This window comes from Hyposmocoma kahamanoa, unplaced genomic scaffold (genome assembly GCF_003589595.1).
Source record: "Hyposmocoma kahamanoa isolate Upper Pololo Valley unplaced genomic scaffold, ASM358959v1 63, whole genome shotgun sequence".
Classification (NCBI taxonomy): Eukaryota; Metazoa; Arthropoda; class Insecta; order Lepidoptera; family Cosmopterigidae; genus Hyposmocoma; species Hyposmocoma kahamanoa.
In genome coordinates, this window is record NW_020653851.1 from 23,255,522 (window position 1) to 23,274,214 (window position 18,693).

An 18,693-nucleotide genomic window follows, 5' to 3' on the forward strand; every position below is an offset into this window, starting at 1 on the left:
TTTCATAATTTTATTTCTAAGGTTATAACGAGTATATAAGCTTGTAGTAAGTAACCAACCAAGTCAAAGGTGGTTATGTTTTTATTAATTTTTACGCTCTCGCTGCCCATTAGGAATGCGGACATACTGCCACGCAATATTAAACAAGTAAGATATAGCATACCACTGAACTTATGTTTACTTTGATAATAATATGAATATTTTTTTAAATAAGTTTACATACAGCCTGTTTATATTAGTACCTTTTCCTTGTTTTGAGGGAATAGGCAACAAGCGCCTGTTCTTATAAGGTTCTTATATAGTAATTTCATATGTTATGAAGGATTTTAATGCTATATAATTTGTAAAGAACAGGATAATCGTCTATGTTTTTAATAGGTTTTCTGTTAATCGCTATGTTTTCCAGCATTTGGTTAATGAGACTAAGGCGTGTTAAATTGAAGGAAGTCAAAGAATATATGGTCCAAACTTTGATCGAAACCATTACAATAGGTTAATATGAATAAACAATGGCGTTTTTAATATTGTATTTATAATAGTTGAATGTCCTTTTGTTCTTAATTGCCTACTTACCGCCCTCAAAACACATAACTTATTCGCAGGGTTGTACCTGCACCTGGCGTGGTAGTTAACCCAGTTTACGCCACTCCTACTGTGACGCCACGGTGACCCTACGAATTCTACCAATATCGCGTGATTGATCGACATGAAAAGGTTAATGGTCATGGGATGTACGTTACTATAGAGCTTTGACATTATTGTAGTCATTTCACGAATCATTGAACAATTTTCACACATCGTTATCATTAAAAGCAAAAACTCAACTTAGGCACTTTAAGTTGGGTGGCTGAAAATTACATATATCTTAGCACCGGTCATTAAACATAAGTTGTAAGTCTAAGTAAGTCTATGTTAAAGCTTCGGATCGCACAGTGGAAGACAACATGCATTCGTTTTAACTTAAAGTTAATACATGTAAAATTTTACAATTTGTTTTTGAAATGGTGAACTATTTAAAATTAGAGCTATAATTGTTAATCAATTACGTTTATTTTTTTAAAATAATTTTCAACATCTTAGTAGCAATTTTATCGCCTTTTCTCCGTTTTCTGGCCACTCGTATTTTTAAACTTTGAATCGTTCTTTAATAATTTCTTTGCCTCGCCGTTCTGATTTTGTTTCGTGCCATCGTCATTCCCTGCTCGAACACGGCAGCGTACCTTACCAGATACCGTTACCAGATTTGCAATAACTACTGTTAATCATGTGCCGATTTTAATATCAATTAGCATTGGTCCCATTTACATTTAAAGAAAATAATCCACCTATACGGGTGGCAAATACGGCTTTTATTAAATAACTTATTATTATTGTTAAAATATGTTTAATAAACAATCATGCAACTCTAGATTTAAAACGTCCATCGTTTTCAAAAGCAAATTTGTTTATTAGTTATTTATAACGCAAACATATAAAATAAACGTTTAAAGCACACGTCGGAGTCATTAACGTACGTAAAATATTAAATGTCATAGCATGTCGTACTTATATATTTATTAATTCATACGTATCACCTAAATATGTCTAACGATGGTTTACTACTCTTAATTACTAGTATACGGTTATAACAAAAACATTTTTGAAATTCGATACAAATTATCAAATAGATGCAACAACTTAATAAATTCAACTTAAGTAATCTAAAATTGACACAAAAATAAACATTACTTAAAGAAAATTTTAACGATCGATTTCGATAATTCTAGAAAATCGTCGCAACGGATGATCTCTTAAAATTAGTATTTCTTGTTAAAATTTTGAAAAAAAATCTGCCCTGCTCTTCATAAGTAACGTATTCGACATTTTTTAGCAAAATTAAGTGATAATATAAGCGATTTCCTAATTAGTTTCAGTTTTATTGTTAAAAGTCGATACGACCTCAGCTCGAATTTAAAAAAATCCCATACTGAATCGGTTCTATTGCGGGGTTCGAACGGCTGGGACACCGGCTTTATTTCACAATTTACTTTTTTACAAACGAAATTAAATCCATTTGAAAAAATTTTATGTTAATATCTTGAGAAGTCCAAAACGCAAATGCGTTGTTTTTATTATGACAAGGAGGGCAGAAATTATAAAGCGTAGATAATGTATTTTCCCAGAATTTTGGTATTAATTGTAAAGTCAAGGCACAAAAGTGCCACTCCGTCGTTATTTCCGTTGTGCGTGACTGGGCGATTCTTAATAAGTCTGATTCCACAATACGAGGGAAAACCCATTACCGCCCTGCGATTCGCATAATGCTACGTTTTTATGGATAGTTTTTATAACATTCTTTTGCGAGGTAATGTACATAGCTACAAATTTATCTTTGATGTAAGTAGTGTAGCTATTGTTGTGAGAAACCGTAATAGATGACGTTATAGATTTAGTTTTTTTTATAGTAGGTAGTAGTAGAGCTCCTTGAGAAAGATTCCGTCCAGGGAAGTAGTGCCATCTTACCTATTTCTGCCGATAAGCTTCGTTTCGGTTTTGAAGGGGGGAAGGGTTTGTTAAATAATATGTATCAGGGAGACAGGACAGGCGTGTCGCTTTACTTCAGGCGCACGATTTGTTCGTCCCGTCACTTGATATAATAAAAAAAATACTACATCAAAGATAAATTTAGGTTCTGTAGAGGGGTTGTATAATGTTTACATTTGTCGTAGGTACCTATAATGTTTTTATGAAAAACAAAAAAGATTGAATAATTTTATACTTTATCCATTGACTTACAAATAAATGGACGTCGGGTCCGCGCTAAAAAGTGTCCGAACTTATAGGGCGTTAAAATCGTATACAGAGCGTCATTCACGCTTTAGTCTTCGTTTTTTCGACTGACAGCGAAGCAAGCAAAATTAGACAGTACTGCGATGACATTACAATTTAAATTCAACGTTTTAGCTTTTTCATATTCCTTTACATGTCACTACGTTTAAATAGGTTGACGTGGGACATTTTTTTCGTGGTTTTTGTATTAGACCCGTCGTCCATTTATTTGTAAATCAATGACTTTATCAAATAAATTTTGTTGTAGCTTTTTATGCTTTTACTATTTTGTTGTTTGGTTTCTATCGTATCTATTTCAGACCGTCGATAAATGTTATAATATATAATTATTTCAAAATTTAGAAACGAAAAATTATAACAATTTCGTAATTAAATCATCAACGGATTGCAAGTGACGCCCGCGCAGGTCCTGACGGCCGCAATGTTGGCACTATGACAGGCTCTTCCGGTTCTGGTTCCTCCTTTGTTGTTTCCCTGTTATGGTGGTACACATGGTTAGATCACTTTTTAACATAAAACGCTACAAATAAGAAATATACTTCAAATGGTTTACACGTTCACAAGTTAGTAAAGAAAGTTTTACAAAGCTTAATTTTGGTACATGCTTTTCAGAACTAAGTTAAAAATAAATAAATATTGAAAATTATAGTCAGATGGGATAAGAGGAACACACTTTATTTTAAGTCAAATGTTTTGACCTCCAGTGAATAGAAAATAAGAGTTAAAGACCCGAGTTATCCACTGTTCCATTCATAGGTATTATAATACATTTGTGTATTTATCTAAGTATTTCTAAAGTCTATAATAGTTTCATGTTTATGATATTGTTTTTTTAATTTATAATTTTTGTTTTGTTGTGCACCTAAACCCGTTTTTGTAATTATTGTGTAGATAGGACCAAAAATGTAGCTGTACGTTTTGTTTGTTTGTTTGTGTTTTCTTTTTTACTAAATGTGATTTGTATTTTCATGTGCAATAAATAATTTAAAAAAAGTGAGTCCGAACAAGAAAAAATGGTGAGTTTTTGTAGTGACATATTTTTTACAAATTATTTTTTTATTTAAGTGTTATTACGTTTTGAGTTTCTCAATTGTTTGTTGCTTGTTTAAGCTGTTGGCTCTATAGCATTGGCTATAGAGATAAAACTATTTAAAAAAGACTGAGAGATTCGTTATTACAAAAATGCTGTTACTCCTTAGAAGAATTTTAAATTTGTTATAAATTGTTTTTTACATTTATACTTTTTATTTGATTGTTTTAAATTGTTAATATTGACTCATTAAATCTGTCCTGACGTTTTATTATTGTCACTATTTTATTTTAAATTCTAATAAATCGTTACACTCTGTATTTTAATCAATTTTTATGATTCTTTAATTTAAATTCATGATATTCAAACACAATTATGTATATTGTTCATGACTAAATAAATTGAATAGAGTTTCTCTGTTTTGTCGACTCTAGTTTATGAGTTAAGGCTTCAAGTTCTGCTTCCCCCGGTGTTCTTCTAATCCCACTTGACCCTAGTACTAAGTAAGCTCTTTGTTTATTGTTACTGTTTTTCGCTAATATGTACAAGTCTGTTGGATTATTATTTATCATTAAGTGACTTATAAGTCACCAAGGAACTACCAACTAAGCACTAAGCACTCACCTGTCCAATGGAAAGCCAGTTAGTGGTTAGCTATAGCTCTACGACGTCACCACCTTCGGAAAATATACCATTCTGTTTACTATTACTAATCTACTTTATATCTTGGAAGTTTATTTGAGACAGAAAATCCTACATCGAAATTTTCTTGGACACTTCAGTATACGATGTATTTAATTATGCCACTGTGAGGACTAGAGACGCGTCCAATTTAATCTCAAATAAACTTTTTAATATTGCATCCATGTTGGGGTCATTGTTTTTTAAAGCGGTTTCCAATTCATGCTTATTTTTAATAATTTCCAGGTATATCTTAAAGGAATTCCCAAAAAATTGCAATGTTGGTATGGTCCTCAATCGCAGAAGCAAATGACCACATGCAAAAACTGTCGAATATATTATTTTGTTGTGCTGGTAGTAGAAAATAAGGTTCGAAGTGACAATTATCATTGATAGTTAATTATATTGATAATCATTTTGATATTTATAAAACTAAGAGAATAACAAAATGCTACCGCTAGCAATGTCGTGCCTTGTGTTTGTTTCAGAGATGCGTCCAAACGTGTCAGAGATCAATCTCAAAAGTCACGAACCAAATCGTTTTCCCGAAGATTTTTCTTTGTGTTTATTTAATTTTCTCACCGTTTATTATTTTTAAAATGAATAAGTCATAATCAGAATGAAAAATTATCAGCTAATTAACATGATAAATTCAAATAATATAAATATCCTTATAATTTCGAACCCTGGTAGATAATTATAATTTTCATATGAAGTCAAATAAAGTTGTTTTTTTACCTTTACTTTGAATTAACATAACTCGCTACAGTAAGATTTGTTTCATTTACAGGACTTCCAATTACGTTTGTTATCAAAAACTACAAACTTTAAATTTTATTTACGTAAGCTTAACATGTTTGGCAACTACTTATATATTGTTGTTCGACTGATGGTACAATTGAAATTATATCAAGTTGACGCAACAATATGTAATGAGTAAAATCACCGTACCTGATCTTGATGGGTTGCCTCAGAGACAGTTCAGATCCTGAAGTGGAAGGCGAGCGCGCGGCGGAGATGAGGCGCGGAGGGCGCGGGGTGCGCGGGGATCGCCCTCGAGCAAACTCAAGCCGGTAGTTGTCGGAGCGGGGGCTGCCGCTGAAAGCTTCTGTCTCGTTCGCTGAAGATCATAAATCATTGTTTCGTCATATAGCAGAAGTGGAATATGCGTAATCTTATATTGAATACGTGTTTCAGTAAATTAGTTTGCTGGTTCACCATGCAAGAATATTTTCACATATATTTTCATATTTTAACAAAGTTTTTTCATTACAAATGGATCTGATATTAATAAAAACCACCCTATTTTGCTTTGCATTAATATTAGATATGACCATAGGTAATGGACATGACTGATTGATGATTTTGCTATCCCAGTGACCATGGGACCTGTAAAGGGCCCAAAACGTTGGTTTGTTTGAAAAAACAAATATACGCGATTTAAATCCGGAAAAATAGTTTCAATATCTTTATTATTTTAAATAAAGTCTGGATTTTGTTCAATCCCATGGTCACGGTTGAGTCAACCGTGACCATGGGACCTGTAAAGGGCCCGAAACGTCGGTTTGTTTGAAAAAACAGATATACGCGATTTAAATCCGGAAAAATAGTTTCATTTCCTATGTGTAACAATCGCGAAAACCTAAGAACTCGATATAATAAGATATTTCCATATTACATTCTTGCTTTGTGAACAATAGGACGTTCGGTAACTTACATTCGATAACTGTGTTCTGACTAACGTTTGTAGCCTTTGCCGGTCGAGAAGTTCGAGTAATCGTACGGGTGTGACGTCATTTCGGTTCGGTTTCGAATACGACAACGAATAAAAATGAAAAGAAATTGTACGGTATCAAATGGAATTGGTCCACAACTGAGTTATCGTAAGGTTCTGAATCTACCCCCAGGTGGTGTAAGAGGAACTTGATTACTCATGGTCCAAAGAGTACTATAGTCTCTCAGTCGATAAAACAGACAAACAAATTAGTTTAAACGATTTTAAATAGATGTCGCTACGATGCTCCAAATCCAAGAAGCAGAAAAAACAAATTTGATAGTTGTGAAGCCTTGAGGACACTGTCATGCGGTTTTTGCGTAATAATGATAGAAAGTAACGCGCGATCCACATCATTTATTGTAAAAGTTATAACGGTAGGGACAAGGTGAAGAAAAATGAAGAAAGGAACAGGCTGTAACAAAAAACGTGGTATAAAAATAGGTACAATAACATTGACTTACAAATAAATGGACGACGGGTCTAATACAAAAACCACGAAAAAAATGTCCCAAGTCAACCTATTTAAACGTAGTGACATGTAAAGGAATATGAAAAAGCTAAAACGTTGAATTTAAATTGTAATGTCATCGCTGTACTGTCTAATTTTGCTTGCTTCGCTGTCAGTCGAACAAACGAAGACTAAAGCGTGAATGACGCTCTGTATACGATTTTAACGCCCTATAAGTTCGGACACTTTTTAGCGCGGACCCGACGTCCATATAATTGTAAGTCATGGTACAATAATATAAAAACTCTTCCTACAGATTAGACAAACGTAAGTGAACTTATCCCAGAGGGGCTTCTATTCGTATGTCATGTGGTTTACATGATTGTAGGTCTTTTCTCCTCGAGAATTTTGATGGGAGTGGCGACGGAACGAGGCAATGTTAAGAATGACGAACAAAAATAATTAGAGAACGATTGAAAATTTCAAAAGCAAGTGGCCGGAACCAGAGAAAAGGGTGTTAAAAAAGTGGTCGCATTGTCATAACACGAGGTAATTCAGCCGCAGAGCAGTAAAGTGAGCATTAATGCGTTCCGGTTTCGTAGGATAAGGGTGCTGGTGAAATTACAGGCATTTGGGACTTGTTAACTTATGTCTCAGGGTGACGGGCACAGTGGCAGTGTCCTTAAGATCTTTGCGTTTAAAATTCCTGAGTGCCACTGAAACTGTTATGGATATGCGTGGCTTTTGGTATTCTATAAAAAAAAACCTTTATGTGCAATACGATGACTATACCTCTTACCCCAGCCTACCCCCGTAGGGGAAAGTTAGCACAATTATGCATATTTTCGACAAATACATCGCAAGTATTGAATTTAACGTAATCATTGTTAAAACGTGTAAACCTGATGAACTAGAGCATGTTTAGTTACTTCTAAATTCTTATAAGACTTTATCTGTTCTTTCTAGAGCACAAATCATGCGACTCAAAATAACATATGTTCCTCTTATCCCACCTTACTTACTTTTTAAAAAATTCTTCGCATATTGGTCGTACAATACGCGTACTGTGAAATCTTATGCTTTCATTGCCAGGTTGCTCCACTTTCATGACACTATTGACGTAGTAAATCAAAACGATGAGTTTCCATTATCACTATCCAACCACGTCGATGTCGTGACATTTTGTCATCAATTTTTTTTTATATCCAAAGAAAGACTTGTGTATACCGGTATAGAAACAGGTAAAGATTTCGTTTTGCGACAGTAAACTAAGATTATTTTCGATTCTTCTTTATTGGTATTTAAAATTATGAACACATGATGATTTTAATGAATTTATTGATATAACATATCGAGTTCTTATGTTTTCGTTATTGTTTCACATAAATCGCATATGAATATTTGCTTTTAAGTTTTTTATTGAATGTCAGATGTTTCACCAACGTGATACCAATTATTTTTTGTGAAATTACTCCATTAATTTGTTATAATTATTAATACAAAGATCGAATGTGTGAACCGATTTTGATGTTTCTTTTCTTGTTGGAAAGTGGGCACTTCAGCATTGTTCCCATTTAAATTTGAAGAAAATATTCCACCCCTAAGGGTGGCAAACTAGGGGATGAATCCGGTTTCGCCCACTTTCCGGTAACAAATTTCAATAAAAATTGGCAAATAGATGTAATTTCACGAACTTAGTTAGATATAGGTAGTTATAGTTATTGCTGGTTTATTGTATTGGGTATAACCTGTAAAAATAGATTAAGTATGGAAATAAATAAATAAATAACATTGACTTACAAATAAATGGACGACGGGTCTAATACAAAAACCACGAAAAAAATGTCCCAAGTCAACCTATTTAAACGTAGTGACATGTAAAGGAATATGAAAAAGCTAAAACGTTGAATTTAAATTGTAATGTCATCGCAGTACTGTCTAATTTTGCTTGCTTCGCTGTCAGAAGAAACAAACGAAGACTAAAGCGTGAATGACGCTCTGTATACGATTTTAACGCCCTATAAGTTCGGATACTTTTTAGCGCGGACACGACGATTTTTTTTTTTTTTTTTTTATTGTGACTCGGCAAAATGACTGCACCGCGCCTGATGGAAAGTGCGAATACAGTCCAGAGATGAGAGTAACGGATGGAAAACACAAATATCTTCACTCCGTCACTATCATTTTGCCGGTCTGGCCAAATGCTTCTTCACACTACGTTTGAAGGACCCGATGTTATAGAGGGGAGGGAATACATGCGCCGGGAGTTGGTTCCACAATTTGATGGTTCGGCATAAAAACGAATTGCCAAACTTTTTAGTGTGGGACGGTATTGAACTGACCGTCCATCTGTGGCAACGCAGTCCAGCACGGGTGGTCCGCTGATGGAAAGGAGAGGAAGGGATAAGGTTGAATAGCTCTTCAGAGCACTCACCGTGGTACAGGCGATAGAATACGCTAAGAGACGCTATTTCTCTGCGAAGCTGTAACGACTCCGCATGCTCAGTTACATGAGGATCGTTGACAACACGGAAGGCGTAGCGCTGCAGTCCATCTAGGGCATCGAGCAAGTACTTGGCAGAGCCGTCCCAAAGGTGCGAACAGTACTCCATGCTGCTTCGGACCTGAGCTTTATACAACAGGTATCGCAGCTCTGGAGTAAAAAATCGGTGCACCTTGTTCAGGATGCCAAGCTTGCGCGACGCGGTACACGGACGGTATATGGACGGACGTCCATATAATTGTAAGTCAATGATAAATAAAAATAAAAATAAACTTTTTAGGTGGTTTTTTTTATGATTTCGGATCTTTGCGTATAATAGTTTTTCCATACAAGTCTACCGCGACCATGGAACCTGTAAAGACTCGATACGTTTGTTTGTTCGAAAAAAAACGAACAAAATAACTTATAGGTACAGTAAGCTATTCGAAGTATTTATTCTAACTATTTTTTCGGATCTAGAAACCTACTTCTGTTCACCGTCCGACATCTATTCGAAATAATTAATGTCAAATAAGTAATACTCGACCTTCGACCATATTAAAAGACGTATGACGCGAATGAAGCTTCATAATTGATATTAACATTGATTTGTGTAGTCTCGGACACGGAAAGCATAGAAATCTGATGCAGTGCGGTGCGTGCCCTTGACTGTAGCTCGCAAAGTCAGACTGAAAAACTCGGTCAAAGAATCGACCGTAATAATAATGGATGTGCTAGCATCATAAACCAAGTCTACCTACTTATTAAATCATCTACTCGGCCAACCAATGTCGTGGAGTCCAACAATAGGTTCGTCGGAAGTGCATTAGCGACACCACAGGCGTGGCCTTGTCACTCTCTATGATACACAGGCTGTTGAAATAGAATTTGTAACATTTGAAGCTGGTATAATGTGGATATAACATAGGATGACCCATTAATTTCTAAAGACGTTTCAAAAGACGTTTACTTTGACAGCATTGCTACGCTACATCTATTGTATAGTATAATGTATTTATAAAACATAGTATATCGGAGTTAGTTCGATACGATGCCGCTAAATGGCATTGACCATTTTAAAGCGATTTCTAAAACGCGACTTGGTTTATGATGCTAGCACATCGATAATTATTACGGTTGATTTTTTGACCGAGTTTTTCAGTCTGATTTTTGACTTTCGAATTCTATGTGTGTACGACACTACTGGACCATATTACATGCTTTAATAGCGTACGGGTTGTGTACGAGCACATACTGACCGCCCGTTTCGACTTTTTTTAACCGACTTCAAAAAAGGAGGAGGTTCTCAATTCGACTGTATGTTATTTTTTTGTATGTATGTTACGCGATAACTCCGGTATTTGTGAACCGATTTTCATGATTCTTTTTTTGTTGGAAAGGGGGTACTTCCATAGTGGCCCCATTTCATTTTGAAGAAAATCATCCACCTCTAAGGGTGGCTGTTCACGCATGAAGTTTCATTTTTATAAATAGCGCCTAACTTTAATTTAGGAGCAATTATTTTAATGGTTAATTTTGCTCTTTCTCCAATTCAAGGCGTTTTTCTCTCTGTATACTTTGAGTAGTGAGAACCGATTATTATTATCTCCAGTGTCAAGTCCTGTATAGTGGCGAACTAGGGGATATTTCAATAAAACTTAGCAAATAGACGTAATTCCACGTACTTTTGAGGTCGGTTTTTTTAGTACTCTGTACTGAGATTATTTGCACAACAAACAATAAAGTTGCGCTTTTACTTCTGCTGAGTCGGACCGGGCCCTTTGCTATGCCTGAACCTTATTACAATATTAATTTTAATATTTAATTCTAGGTTATAATTAATGAATATAATTAATTTAAATAAATGCTTAAATAAATAACATAATAGGTGTATGAAAGAAGTGTATTGTCACTGTCATAACATTTTTTATACAATTAATTATATTATGTCTATTATATGTATAGCTACCAAAAAGAATGAATTGTACTTTATCCGTAATTATGAATGGTGTAATAAGGCCACATCTGCAAAACTACAACTTTTCAGGAGAGAGAGAGGTTTAAAGTACGAAATATCGCTAACTCTTTTATACTTCAAGAGAGTTGCAACTGATTGTTTTTTAGTAGGCTGTGGCTTTATTGTGCCTAGAGTATGATTTTAAGGTCTTTAGGACATTGTAATAGTATTCCTTTTCCTCAGGGATTTTTAGAACAACGTTTCATGCATAAAATATACGCGTAAAGAAATTGTGATATAGAACAATGGCATACATTCAAGTATGTCAAGGCGTTGTTTGCAATCGCGCTAAAGGAAGACTTGGTGAAACAAAATTATATGTGAACAAATTATTTTTACGTTAATTAACATAAAGTTCTAGTTTATCTATGACTTTAAATTGTAAATTACGTAGGTATATTTGTCATTGTTTAGTAAACAATAAATGACACTAATTCCATCCATATCAGTTGGACGGAAAGAAAGAGAAGTTTAATAAAGACAATACAGAAAAAGGGAAAGACGTTTGGGGATCTGATACTTCACAACTATTTTCTTAGAAGCATATAATATGGTCACATTTTTCGGTAAAGGGGGTCTATTTGACCCGACTCCTATTTTTCGGGGTGTATCCTTAGAATAATAACGCATAGAATGATAGTTTCATATCAAACGAACTGTCACAAGTGAGGCAAAAATCAAATTTACGTAGGCTAGTTTTAGTAGCAGGTTAATTTTCGGTTTTAGTGAATATTTATATAAAAATACAAGTTGAAACGCGTTACTTCCTTGTTGAATGTGATGTTAGTATATATTTTATGTTTGTCTGACGTATTTTTACACTCATTTACCGCACATTTCGTCATTTTTAGCTAAAATTCTGGAGCTGTTCGCGGTGCAAGTTGACCTTGAGCACTGACGGTCCGCCCGCTCGTGTAGGCCCTTTTGGCGCGCTTCAATTTGCCTCAATTAGCGTGTGCGGACTAGGTTTCTATGCGTTATTATTCTAAGGGTGTATCTGTCTCTGTTAGTGACAGCCAGGAGTTCCTTGGCATAACATTGAGCACAAACTGCAGCTAATAAACTGGGTATCCTTAATAAGGTGAAGCGATATTTCACGCCTGAACAGCTTTTAGCTATAGAGCTAAATTTTTATATAGATAAAGCACGAGACCGATCTTGAATGAAGTATTGCTGGCTCAGCGAAAATTCAACCTCATGCTCTTGATTCGGTTGAACGCAGAGCCTGGAGACTTATTGGCGACGATAAGCTTGAATCTAAACTTCATAGTTTAGCCCACCGGCGCAAAGTGGCCTGTCTGTCGGTATTCTACAGAATATATTTCGATGAGTGCGCCCATGAACTCCATCAGCTCATGACGCCCGCCCGCCGTTTATCATCGGACATCCAGACGTACGGTGGGACATCATCCTTGCTTGGTCAATATTTCCTTCAGGCGTACTAAGCGCTTTTCGTCATCTTTTATTATGTGTATAGTCTAGGATTGGAACTCCCTGGATGTAACTGTTTTTCCGAGCAAATACAACCCGAGTGCGACTGTATAGGCATCTTCTGGTCGAGCTCGTTCCATCGTAGGTCCTATCTTTGCTCTAGGGCAAGGCAGTGGTCCAAGAAGGGCTAGGAAGGGAAGTGGAAGAACAAGTCCATTTATGTTAAAAACAGCATTGTGGAAGAGAAAGAGAGGCAAAGGATGACCGAGACGAAGTTATTTAGATCAGACAAGGGAAACTGTTAAACGTGTTTAACATAGATTGTTGGTCATTACTCCATCGACAAGAATCTACAAAATGCAATAATTCTTAGTTTTGTGTTTTTTCATTTGTCATTGTTAAATCGGATGAGCGATGTGTATTATTAATTGGTGCAAGATTCAATGCCCCTGCGTATTGCCACATTTTCATTTTATTATTCCGTTATCACGTTCCAAATACCGTTGGGGCTTGGTATGAATTATCCTCGGAGACAGCGAAACTTTCAATTTCCAGCCATATCCAATGTGACATGATTAACTGTTAATTAAATGTAAAGCATAATGAAATCATTACCGTTGTAGACAACGTGCGCGGACTTCGGCATGCGTGCGCAAGCCGGAGGGTGCGCGTGCGCAGTGTTGTTCGTCAAATTCGTCGCCCAGTCGTGGTACACTCTAGCTTCATCCGTACGCCATTCCGACATCTCTACTGATCGAATCTGAAATTACGGAAGATTAAAATAAGTATCTGAATGAATGAAATATCCTTTATTGCACATTAAAAATGACAGTGACAACACACAGTAACGTGATTTTCACAGAGTAAGCTAATATACAATCCTCCAAGTTTGCTCCTGTACCTAAGCCATTTTTGTTATTTATTTATTTCTTGCTTAAACATAGGCAACACTCGTTTTGTAAATAAGTATGTAAAACTTGTTTAGTTCGCCATTTTGATTTAATCGAAGTCAAAGTTCATTTATCTCCGCTTAAGATTGTACAATACAGTTATAATGATTTATATCATGTAACTGTTTACAATACTACTTAGATCTAACGTAAAGAAAAAATAACAATTCTTCATATTAGTTTTTGAATGATAAAAATCATTCATACACACATGGCGGCATATTGACAAAATTATTCCTTCTTGCTAGTGGAGACTTTATTACGGCAAGGTAAGATTCCCATTGAAATGAAAATATACTTTACATATTAACTGCCTCTGTGGCCGAACGGTTACCATGCCGGACTGCCACGCAGAGGTCCCAGGTTCGATTCCCGGGCCGGGAGAAATATTTGTATGGCCTACATTTATTTCTCTCGTGAGTTTGGGTGTAATTTGTGGTTGTCTATGTGTGTCCATGGCACCCGCGACACAGGGTTTCCCTAGTGCGGGGCTATGTTGAGTGTGTGCGTTATTATTATTATAAAAAAAAAAAAAAAAAAAAAATTACAAAGATCAGTATTTTATCTATTTATGAATAACTCCATCGTGACTTGGAAATGAAATTCGTACTCTAAAACTACGACTAAACTCAGGCTTCACCATCACGTGAACGTTGAAGACATTCAGTTCAGGACATAGATATTATAAGACGTTTAAACCGGATTTGAACCAGTGTAATGTTAGTGTATGATTAAATTAAATAGTGCCAGTGACACTGCACAAAAAGAACACACGATAGAAGTGTCTTCGCCTTAATAGATAAAAAGAATGAGTGAATTCTTAGTTTAGTTTAAGTGAGATATAAATTACTTATTAGTCTTGCATTTGACTAGATTGTAATGTATTTATAAAGTACTATGCTAGTGCTTAAAATAAATGAAAACAAAGATGCCAAGGATAGCCGAGTTTAGCGTCAACAACGTGCAATGAAACCTGCAGCGCTGCATAAATTACACAAACTTACAGGCGTGGTGCTTTTGCTACGTCCACTTATTTCCGACGAAGCGTTGCTATGCCGCTGTCGTCCGTCGCGTGGTCGCTCCGTAGCCGGCGACTCGCGACACGAGCCGTCGGGCTCGTCTCGAGTCTGCAACAAATATTCATCATATTTACAAACCACAAATGTATATTATTTATAAATAATCAAATTACACTAGAGTCCGTCACATTGATAATAAACTCTACTACTAATATTTTACCGATTTCAAATAAAGAAGGAGGAGGTTGTCAATTCGACTGTACGTTTCTTTTATTTTTTTTGTATGTAAAAATAGTTAAATTTCTTATGTGTGGCAATCGCAAAGACATTCCATATGTCTTTGCGATTATTTTTATGAGTCAACTCACACTGTCGCGACGCGTTTTTCGCCTATAGCATATTCATCTCTATTTTCCCACCGTTAAGGTATAAATTTGTGTTATGCAAATATGGAACGCGCTTCGACTGTGCGCCAATGTGAGTTGAGCCTATAGCTATTGTTATCATTAGCAATTTTTGTTTACTCTCTTACTTTAGTATGTTGTGTGGCAGACGGCATGCTGGTAGCTCCACTGCTTACCAGCCTCAGCTGCTGTCTGATATTCGCCTTTTCTCTCGCGCGTTTTCTCTGGAATTCCTCTTCCACCCTGAAAGATTGCCAATATTATTTCTTCTGCTTTTCCAATTGTTTTTGTAATATTAAGTAACGAGACGGCCAAATCATGGGCCTAGTGGTAAGTGGCACGCCTGTTCTTAACAGTTTCAGTGCTATTTAAATATGAGATCATACCCTTGACAAGCCCCACGTGCCTGAAGTTTCATGAGCACTCGTATTCAACAACGCGAACTTTTTGGCGGCAGAAACCGGTATAGGGAGGCAGCATTTCCCTGGAGGAACTTTTCACAAGAAGCTCTACTAGACGCTTAAGGTCACAACAATGACGGTGATACAAAAATTCTCACCTTCTCATGGCTTCCAGCTCAGTTCTCCTTTGCTGCTCTTTCAAATCAGCTTCCCTTGAAAGTTTCTCAGCTAACCGCCGCCGCTCCAGCTGGCGAACCGTCGATTGGAACGTGAACCGCTTACCGCGACCGCTGCTTGTAACCACCCGCTGCTGGAAAAACGTGACCTTTAGTATTTTGTGTGATTATTTATTTATTAATATATGAATTTTGGTTTTCTCAAAGAAGTTAATTAACGTGCAAATAATTGGTATCAGACGTAGAATAGTTTTCGATTTTAATGGCGGAGACTTTCTTTGAAATGTGACAGATTTTGCTGTTCTACCGCTTGAACACATCCACGCCAACTACTTAAACCAGGAAATTCCCTTCTCACAAAGTTAAACAATCATTTATTCATACTTGAAAACGTAATTTTTTAAGCTATTGCTCGTTTACTGCGCTGACCTCCCTGAGAAGAACGAGTAAGAAACTTTAACGATTGCTCTTTTCAAATAAACCTAAATGCTGTGGAATACACTTTGAATCATAATTGTGTGGAAAGATCCATTGGGCCGCAGGTAGAAAACACTAACTCGAAAATGATCCATTTCACCATTCCCGTAGATAGAGGGTTTGTAAGAATTAGTTTACAATAATTAGTGCTTGAATTAAATGCCCTCCATATTAAACAGAGAGTAAAGTCTTAAACCTACAATCCTCATTGACTTTTAAACCATTTAATCGCATGGTATCTATTCAGCAAACGTTCGTAATCCGAGAATCTTTCGCACGCTCTAAATACCCCTCTAAACGTGTGGCTTCCGACAAAAGAAAACGCCTTTAATGCTTTTACTTTCTGACACCTCGTACAATGAGCAGTATTTCAAAGATAGTGAATACAATCGTCAGAATAGTTCCTCTTAGGAAAATAATCCTGAAACTTTCGAACGCCTTGTACATTCATGCTAAATCGGTGTCCAACTTAGCGGGTAGACTATACCACTTAATGCTGTTAGTGAGTCATATGAATTCACGCGTTGGTAAATTGAATAAGCGATTTATATAACGGCGGTTTACGGAACGATTGTTTGAGTTCGTCGATTTTGGGTTTTGAGATCAGGAAAATGTTGAGAGATACTTAACACTTTGAAAAGGGTTTTAGTTCTCCATTTGAAATAAAGATTAGTATTTATATTTATATCCTAGTTTGCTACTCTTCGAGATCATCAAATTTAAATGGGATCAATACTAAGGTGACTCTCTCCAACGTCGGTTCTCAAATGGCCGGAGTAATCGATTAACACACACACAAAAAAGACCAGTGGAATTGAGAAGCTCCTTTTTTGAAGTCGGTAAAAAGGTATCTCAATAAGAATGCATTATTTAAATTTTGTAACATTTTTTTTCGTGCAAGTGGCGACACTGATATTTAACAGCTGTTAGCTATGATTGTTACGATTGTTAAAAATGGCGCGCTACACAAAAGAAGAACGCGTTATCATTGTGAAAACCTATTACAAAAATGGGGAAAGTTACGCTGAGACTGCTCGCAAACTTCGCGGTATTTTCAATCTGGACGACATGTGATTTCAGAAGGACAGCGCCACCTGCCACACCGCGCATGAAACAACCGATTTATTGCAGCAACTATTTCCAGACAAAATCATCTCACGAATTTCTGAAGTCAACTGGCCGCCAAGATCATACGATTTGACACCGTGCGCATTATTTTTTTGGGGTTCGTGAAATCTAGGGTCTATGGGAATAAACTACAAACAATTCCTGAGCCCAAGACCGAGATTCAACCATACCTTTGACAAAAAATTCATGAAAAGAGCAATGGTCCGTCATCAAAGTCACGGGGGTCGTATATTTTATTCCTTGCTTAATCGGAACGTGTCTACTTTGTAATGCAATAAAAATATCACAACTCGCTAAAAAATACGTGTTTTATTTTTAAATGAAATAGTGCACTCTTTTTGAGACACCCTTTATTTAGAAGTTGGCAGTAACAACATTTGTATGGTTCCACCGTGCCCGGCCGACGACGCGTAGAAACTTATTGAAAGTATATTTTGTCTATTTAAATAATAATAGTATGTATCGTAAAAGTACGTAAAATATTGTAAATATCATATTTTAATATCAAGTTAACCGATCAGAAGTCCGAAATTAAATTTGCATGAATGAACATTTGCTCGAATGTTCATAAACCAAAAAACCTGAATAACGAAACTGTCATTCTGTCAGGGCGTTTTGGATGCTTGTTGCAAAGAAATAATTAGGTTAGGTTAGACTTTTTATAATATTTGTAAAAAAAAATGTTTTCTGCGAAAAATTACTTTCGGGTTTATAAAAATTCAAGCAAACGTTATTTCGGGTAAACGCAATTTCTCACTTGTGATAGGTAACCGTAAAACAGTCGTTTCCCAATTTAAAGCAAACAACCAAATGACGTATTAAACCAATTGCATAACAGCACATATCCATGACTAGACAAGCGCTAACGACCCGCATATGTAATAATAGGAAGCGCAGTACGTGCAATAAGCAGATAACACACTGTAGGATGTGAATGAAGTGCGCTAATTCAGTTCTGATCGTAATCTGGGGCATCCTTTTTGCGTAACGTGTTATGTGACCTTTGCTTTATGAAATGTTATATTTTATCTATAATAAAATGGCATTTATCTTGGTGGTTATGTAGTTATTTAAACTAGATTTCTGAGATTATTATATTGTGTGAAATTGGTATAGTAAATCATTTTGCTGACAGGATAATTAAAGTACATGTTCATTCGAGTTTTTGAGTTTTCGCTATTGTTACAATTTGAATATATATAGATATTTGTTTTTTCAAACAACGTTTGGAGTTCATTATCGGTGCCATCGTAGTAACGGTCGACTGGTTTGTTTCAAAAATGCATCAGTTAGGTGTGCATGCTCCATCGTCGACCTCATCGTCACTTTCCGTCAGGTGAGATGGAGATAAATATGCCTTAATAAAATTTAAAAAATCTTTTGGTCCCGGAAATTGTCACTGGTGCCACAGTTTTAGTGCACACCTGCACAGCATATACTAGG

General features: G+C 35.9%; 1 protein-coding gene across 4 annotated transcripts in view; it reads right to left on the reverse strand.

The window, feature by feature from the left end:
• Positions 1 to 3,072: 3,072 nt before the first annotated feature.
• The window catches only part of LOC113230550, a 252,997-nt gene continuing 237,376 nt past the window's right edge, over positions 3,073 to 18,693 (reverse strand). For 2 of the 4 annotated variants that reach the window (XM_026464544.1, XM_026464542.1), the window contains exons 15-20: positions 15,628 to 15,779; positions 15,197 to 15,311; positions 14,650 to 14,772; positions 13,311 to 13,455; positions 5,492 to 5,660; positions 3,073 to 3,303 (exon numbers count right to left, since the gene is read on the reverse strand). In XM_026464544.1, coding sequence (XP_026320329.1) covers positions 3,207 to 3,303; positions 5,492 to 5,660; positions 13,311 to 13,455; positions 14,650 to 14,772; positions 15,197 to 15,311; positions 15,628 to 15,779 — 801 coding nt within the window. In that variant the 3' untranslated portion in view covers positions 3,073 to 3,206. Of the gene's footprint in view, positions 3,304 to 4,483; positions 4,537 to 5,491; positions 5,661 to 13,310; positions 13,456 to 14,649; positions 14,773 to 15,196; positions 15,312 to 15,627; positions 15,780 to 18,693 lie in introns of all 4 variants that reach the window. The other 2 variants (XM_026464545.1, XM_026464543.1) reach the window with 2 other exon arrangements.